Source organism: Arachis hypogaea, chromosome 11 (assembly GCF_003086295.3).
Source record: "Arachis hypogaea cultivar Tifrunner chromosome 11, arahy.Tifrunner.gnm2.J5K5, whole genome shotgun sequence".
In the NCBI taxonomy this organism is placed as follows: domain Eukaryota; kingdom Viridiplantae; phylum Streptophyta; class Magnoliopsida; order Fabales; family Fabaceae; genus Arachis; species Arachis hypogaea.
In genome coordinates this window covers 31289437-31297448 of record NC_092046.1, presented here as the reverse complement: position 1 = coordinate 31297448, position 8012 = coordinate 31289437, and the positions used below count along the sequence as shown (strand labels likewise).

At 24.9% G+C, this 8012-nt stretch overlaps 1 protein-coding gene across 1 annotated transcript; it reads right to left on the bottom strand.

The window, feature by feature from the left end:
• Nucleotides 1-208: 208 nt before the first annotated feature.
• LOC112720614 (uncharacterized) lies at nt 209-6003 on the bottom strand. Its single transcript, XM_025771607.2, has 3 exons — nt 5459-6003; nt 4213-4346; nt 209-784 (listed from the first exon to the last, which is right to left on the bottom strand). Exons 1-3 carry the CDS (start codon nt 5709-5711, stop codon nt 644-646), a joined length of 528 nt encoding a protein of 175 aa, XP_025627392.1. The 5' UTR covers nt 5712-6003; the 3' UTR covers nt 209-643.
• Between the last annotated feature and the right edge of the window lie 2009 nt (nt 6004-8012).

The window sequence follows — 8012 nt, the reverse complement described above, 5'->3', positions numbered from 1 at the left end:
GGTGCAATGAGGCTGGGCTGCATGTGGTGGTTGGGGAGGCAGACGAAGCACGGATTGTGGTGGTTTACAAGAGACTGAGAGAACCCCAATCTGTAGATTCAGCGCGACGATGTGGTGGTTTGTGTGCTTCCGCTGTTCCATATTTACTCGGCTACTATTTTTGTAATTGATCACATTCTCAGCTACTATTTTTGGTGGTGAGATCAAGTTTGATTAAACTGAACCCAATTGTCCAAAAACAATTGAACCCAATAAAAAAATCATTGCATTATATTCTACAACCACCTCTACTTAGAATAAGTTCGATCATTCGATGTATGTATACATATCTTTGAAATATAGAGCTACATTTAACACAATACTTAAGTTAAGTATGAATAAAATTGTCATTTCTATTTTTATTTTGATAATATCATTTTCATGTTATATCAGGCAAAAATGCACTGAAAAACATATATAAAAATAATATTATCAAGATAAAAATGACAATATCCACTCCCTAATTAAGATGGAGAATATCAATGTATTGAAATTATAGCATTTTTGTTCAAATATTACTACTGGAATATGGAAGCATGATTTTCAATGCATGAATGATGGAGGGGATAAAGGCTAATGCTTAATATAATGAATGTGTATGTTTTCAAGTTCCAACTTCTGCAATGCTCTGTAAGGCTGGCCTCCATTGACTACCACCACCAACAACAAAATGCTTTCCAAAACCTTTGTTATAGCTGCTGCTGCTGCTGCCATTACTTCCCATTTGGTGAATCTCCTGTTCCACCTGACACACAAATAAAGTTACCAACACATTGTTGGGTTATATAGGCACACACGCCAAGAGGCAAGAGATAACATAAGAAATGACAAATCGTGTTTTGTTCATGATAATATATAGAGTAGTCAGCAGTGATATTACTTTACCAAAGATATCTTTATCTCAAACCTTTCCCATGTCTATTTTCATTAGCACTAGTGTTTGTTCCTTTTTTTTTTTTCTCTTCTATGACGACAGTTTATTAGTCAAAGTTCCTAAATTCTTTTCAGGAATTCAAGTAGCAATGGAGTAATCAGTTCACAATTATTATTGTTTTCCATACTTTTTCTATACGAAATTAGTTCTTAAATAATTTTAAGTTGAATAGCTTAATTTTTAATAAATTTTAATTACCAAATTAAATTAGTTCTTATTCTTTTAATTTTTAGACATATTAATTAATTTTCATATCAAATTTTTGTTAAAAAAATTTAAAAAATCAGCTTCTGTTATTATTTAATAATTAAAGACATTAATTCTTAAAAAAATTTAAAATTTTAAAATTAATTGTTTTATATTGATAAATATCTGATGTGAGACTAATTTGTTTACCGAAATAAAAATTTAAAAACTAATTTAGTAATTAAAATTTGTTAAAAATTAAAATGTACATCTAAAAATTTCTTATGTATTCCAGTTCTAAGAATTGGAACATAATTCTTCCTGAGAGACTTTACCCTTCTTTTCAGAATTTTCATCGAATTTAGATTAAATTAGTCAAATAATCAAATTTAAATAATATTAGGACATATATAACAGGATCCCAAATTGGCCACTTTATTCACTCAAACACAAATAGAAATGATAAGTGGAGGGTGACTCTTCCATGATAGCTTCTACTTGGCCACTTAGACTTAACAAACGGTAAGGTTTGGTGCAACTTGTCTAAAGATGCAATTAAGTTCCATATTATCATATCTGATTTCTTTTATTTATTTATGGTTATGAAAAGATGCAACTTTAGGCTAATTTTTTTTATATTGATTAAATATATATGTAATATATTGTTATTGAAAAATTAGGTGTGTTTTTTTTTATATGGTGTTTTATTCAAATCGGACGGTCCGATTTGTTTGATGAAAAAAATAAATTACAAATCGGAGGGTCCGATTTGCTTAAAGAAAAAATTAAACTCTAAATTGAAAGATCCAATTTATATTTTTTATTTTTTTATTTGTTAAAATAAAAATCGGACGGTTTGATTTTAACATTAAAAATTTTTTTATTTTCGAAATCACGAATCGGACCGTCCGATTTATGTCATCTTATAGTCAAATAAAATACTTCTCTCCTCACACCATATTATTATATACGTTTCTCTCTCCTACACGAAAAATCAAAAGCAGCAACTTTAACCAAAGCATCCATGGTAGGTTCTGATTAGCTTGCCTGCGGTCCTGACGTTCCTTTTGTAATTTGGTAGTACAAGTGGAAACGTGAAGAAACTTAGAAAGCGTTCAAAGGGAACATAACAAAAAAGGACTGTCTCACTATTTCTATAGTGGAAGAACATGCATTGTTCAACGTACTTTTCTCTAATTTTCTCTCTATACTATAGCCAACTAAATCAATATCATATATCTATGACTAAACTTACCTAATATCATCATTAAAAACAAAGGGTTTTAACTAGAAGTAATTTTTTACTATTTGTTTATTTTTTTACAAATAAAAAATTTTTAATTAGTCTTTAACTATCTAAAAAATTAGTCTAAATAATTCTTGATACATTAATATCACTATTTAAAAAGCTACTTAAACTAATTACTTAAATAGTTGGAAATTAACTAAAAAATTTTAAATTATAGAAGAATTTTTTATCGTTCAAACAAATTATCAGGACTATAAAAGACATTTACTATTTTTAATGCGGATCATTTTCACCATAAAATTGAATATCATAGCACAAACTTCTAATAGTGTCAAACAAACAATCATTAAATGTATATTCACAGGTGTCCCATAAACAGAATTTATTTTATTATCAAATTATATATATATATATATATATATATATATATATATATATATATATATATATATATATATATATATGTTGAATTCTATGATACTTTTGTTTTGATATCTAAATTACTTAACTTATCTTTTAAAATAAAAAATAAAATATTTAAAATAAAAATAAATTATTTAAAATTTATTAAATATTATATATTTATCTATTTTTTAAATAATTTAGGCACAATATTAAAGGTACCCTAATATTCACCTGTATATTTTTATTTTGCCTTCTGTCAATTTTTTTAGATTCGCTGTGTATCTCTGCCGTATTAAAAGTGGTGGAAATTCATAAGCATGGGCATCATGCATCAAGCAAAATGCCAAATAGTAACGCCACCTGATGAACTAAACTCTTCCCCAAAAAAAAATGCTTTAGGCGAAAATTACAACAAATCGCAAAATCCACCTTGAGGTTCTCACTTAAATCATTAATGAATAATATCAAATTATTGCAACGCAGAAAACAAGATTTTGTGTGGTTTGATAAATACTTGTTGTTTTTATTATTTTGCATTTTCTGAAAAAAGATGAAAATAATAAAATTTTATTTAATTTTTATATTTTATTTTCACTTTTTATTTATAAAATTTAAAAATAGAAACAAAATATTAAAATTAAAAACAAATCAAATAGAACTTTTTTTTATATATTGAATTATGAATGGTAAATTCTTTAAAAATGACTTAAATTATGTGTTATATATTATTGTGAATTTTTACAAAAGGTAAGTGACATTTTATCTTTTTATAATTAAAATAATATTTTGTTTACAAAACGTCAATCATGTTATTGATATTTTGTTTTTTAATAATTAAATAAATATTTTTTTATAAAACATTTTTGTCTTTTGATAATTTTAATTTTTTTTTTTTTACAAAACATCAACACTATTATTATTAAAATGATCAAATATTTTTATAATCTATACTAAAATTATCCATATGTAAAAATTTTAGCCAGCAAAATAACCAAGGGTTTCTATGAATTAACCCATGCAAAAAGATAAGGAGTAAAGATTACCATTTTATTTTTATTTTTGTGTCTAATAAACAAATAGAGGCAAATATACACACACCTTCTATTTCCCCCTTTTTCTCCCTGTTTATCTATATTCGTTATTTCAAATCAAATATAATATAATAATTTAGACAAAGAAAAGTGGAGAGCGAGCAAAGACATAACAAATCTTGGTAGTGACCACGGCATTTGATAATAAATTTGCAACAAAAATTGTAATAAATTTCTGGGAAAAAAATTTGAAGGCAAAATTTACAAATATTTTGCTGTATTATACCTTGATGAAAAAGGCGTAAATTGTTTCAACATATTGCATTGTAATAGAAATTAAATTAGCATGCAAGTTAATAATTATTTACCTTAATGGAATTGAAATCAGAATTTGAAGCAGTAGGATTTGGGCCCTTGTGCTTCATCTGAACCCCATTTCCACTTCTCTCGAGCAGTTTCCCAAGCTTACCGCATTTTTTCGAAGCAAACTCCTTCAACACATCTACACATACAGCACCCACCAAGCTATAATTGAAGAAAAATTGTACTTGTAGAAAAAAATTTTCTTTTACAATATTTTGTCTACTAGCGCCAAAAGTATACTTGCTATGAAGTTATCAAATTTAAAAGGAGGAAAGGCCGAAAGGATGTTAATTTTCTAATAATGTCTATTAAAATATTTTTTGAAATTTACTTTTTAAATCTTTTTGAAACATTGTCTTGTCACATTTGATGTGTGTTAAAATGGAGTACAATGTTTCCAACATAGTATGATAAATTTTTTTATACATTTATATGTTAAATTAAATATTTTAATTTAAATATGTAATGTTATTTAAAATTGTATCATCACAAAAACTATATTATAAAATATATGATCAATTAGAATAATAAATTATTTTTATAAAGTGATTCATATAAAACTTATCAATATATGACCAAAATATGCTGATACACAGCAATATTGATTTAATAAGGAAGTAAAACCAAAATGATAATTTATTCTAAAATCTATTTGAAAAAATAAAACAAAGAAATCGATGTCTGTTTGGTATTAATTGGTGGTAAAAAGAAGGGTAAAAAATTATTAGAATCGAACCCAATTTTGGATATACATACAAAAGTAGTCCTCACTTTTGATAACAATAAAAATATTTTTATAATATTATAAAATTTGATAAAAAATAATAAAAAATAATTTTTTATTATAAATATCAAATAACTTATGTATTTTATACAAAATTTTATAAAAACATTTGGATAATTATTTTAAAAATACGTAAAAAATTAGATAAAAATTTAACCTTTAAATTTTTTTTAATTTTTTTTAAATATTTTTTGTCATTGATAACAAAATTATAAAAAATTATAAAAATAAAACTATTTTATTTTTTTAATGATTCTTAATAAAATGTATCAAATTTAATTTTTAAGTTTTTTTTTGAGAATATATATTTAAGATTAGATATTTTTATTAAATTTTAAAATATTTTTAAAATAATTTTGTCGTTAATTAAAATAGAGACATTTTTGTGAGCGTTGTGATAACTGATGCAAATTGGTGATTTACTCTCTAAAAGAAATGAAAGGAAGAAAATTGGTGATAACACGAACCTTCAAAAGTGATCAAACGATAAACCTGGCCAAGAAGCAAAGTGTCATCAGGTCTTAGAAGCTTGAACTGCTTGAATGGCGTTCCGTTTTGAGAGTTGAGATTGGGGGAAGACACAACAAGCGCAACATAATGGCCAGGATTGGAATTCATAACGTCCTTAGCGTTAATCGACGAATAAAGCTTCTCAACTTTGTTCCCCGCCGGGTGCTGAATGACCACCGTTGCAACCTCCGCAGCTTGGCAATTCCCCATTCTTATTTTCAAAAGAGAGAAGAGAAGACTCTGTGTGTTGGTGGATGTGAGCAACACTACTCAGGAATTTGTATGTATTTATTAATTTAATAAGTTGTTGGTGTGTATGGTCAAGGTGATGATGTGGTGGATGGGTAATGATAATAGCGTAACGTGCTATGGAAATTACAGTAACAGTGGTGACAATTTGTGGGAAACAGGGCAAGACATGGCATATGAGAAAGGGACTAGAACAGACTAGAGAGACTCAGTGGTCATCAGGACTCAGGAGCATGTTGTTATTTGTGAATGAGATCAGAGGGGGACAATTTATTTATATATAAATCAATTTATATTTACTGTATATAAAAAAATTTTAAGTTAATAAATTGAATATTTTGATTTTTAATAAATTTTTATTTACCAACATTTTTAAAAATTATTTGTCAGTTGGATTGATTTTGCTTTGTTATTTTCAATCAAATTTTTAATATGTATTAGACAAATAAAATTTTAACAAATTTTATTATAAGACAATTAAATATAAAAGAATTATTACTATAAGACGAATTAGCCTTCTTTCAAATGGACAAAGAAAATAATTTGAGAGTAATTTTTTATGACTTATAAAGAATAAAAATTTATTGACTACCAAAATATTTGATTTAGAATTTCTTGGGGTCATTTTGGATGCATGTTTATTCAAAATTTTATTATATTATATTAAAAATTTAATTTTAAAGCATTGACAATATAAAATATTTAATATTTTACATAATTATTTAATTGTATCTATTTTTTATTATTATTAATACAGTCAATGTAAAATTAATTTTTATTAATTTGATATTATATGATTAAATATATATATAAAAATATTTTATATTGATATTGTATTAAAATTAAATTATTACAAAAAAATTATTGTATTATTATAATAAATTTTATTATTTTGGTGTGAACTTTTTTTTCAATAATCTAGTAGTTTACTGTTTTATTAAAAAATATATAAAATAATGTATATAAATATATAAAAATATATAACAATTAATTATACAGATAATTTTAGATTTCATAGCATTTATAGAGTTCGTTATGGAAATGCAAAATTTTGGTTTTGCCGTCTCTACACTTTAAGAAAGTTAATTATTAGAAGAGTGTGGTGCAATTTGATGGGTTGGGTGGGGGATACTTGTACAGCTGTTACTCTCCAATAAGGCAATAACTATCTTCGCTTGTTGCAAATTTAACTGCTTATAATTTGCGCTTTAACTGGTAAAAATAATTAAGCAGTGAAATCCTGCCATTGACATTATCTTTAACTTTGATTTAAAAAATATTTATTCTGAATTTCTAATAGAATATTATATTGAGTTTGTTGTATATAAACATTTTGAGTTTGAAAAGTAAAAATTTATTTAAAGGTCAAATGGAATAAATAATTAAATTTTTAGTAATACGAGGAGTTTATCATTAGATTTTATAACACACACGTAAAGAGTTTGATAGGCTAATTATATGTTATAGTCAATGTTTTGCGTTCTGAAATTAGATGTTTTAGAGTAAGTTAGTAAATTAATAAAGTAAAGACTAAAGAGTAATTAATTATTATTGATTTTATAATTTTTATAAAATATGTATTTAATTATTTTAATTTAAAAGTAACTAATTTTTTTATTTAATTTTATCCATTTTTTATTTTAGAGAATCTTGATTCGATGATTAGATATTGAGATGAGATGAAATTTTAAGTGCAATTAGAAAGTATTTTAGTCAAATTGAATTTCTTGCTTTCTAAAAGGCTTGTATAGAAATCTTTTATTTTAAAAGATTAACAACTAAACAAATGAAAATGAAGTTCTGCCAATTAATATTTAGGATTAGGCGCACCAATTATCTTTATTAAAGGAATTATGCTAAGTGACATGAGATCCGTATATCACGCGAATTTGGAAACGAATTAAAGTGATTATTGAACTCATTTATTTGCTGAGTGACATGAGATCCGAATATCACACGAATTTGTTCAATATAATTGAGAGAAGTATTTTTTATTAGAATCAGAAACAATTAAACTATTTAGACATGACAAATATATAAATATTTTATCGTATAAACTTAAAATTATGGTCGAGTTAAAAACTACTTTTCATAGCATAATACGTATTTTTTTTAAATTAAAAGGTATAATTATTTTTAAAAAATGTTAGCAAGCTAATACTTTCCTTTAGGCTATTTCTTAAACTAAAAGTGTAGACTTCTAGTATTCTCTATTATTTTGTTATATATTTAGTTGTTAGTATAAAATAAATAATTACGTAA

Coding starts and splice junctions, on each gene's coding strand:
- LOC112720614 (XM_025771607.2), bottom strand. CDS start 5,711: ATGGGGAATTGCCAAGCTGCGGAGGTTGCAACGGTGGTCATTCAGCAC. Junction 4,347..5,458: donor TCGTTTGATCACTTTTGAAG/GTTCGTGTTATC, acceptor CTGTATGTGTAG/ATGTGTTGAAGGAGTTTGCT. Junction 785..4,212: donor CTGATTTCAATTCCATTAAG/GTAAATAATTAT, acceptor TTTGTGTGTCAG/GTGGAACAGGAGATTCACCA.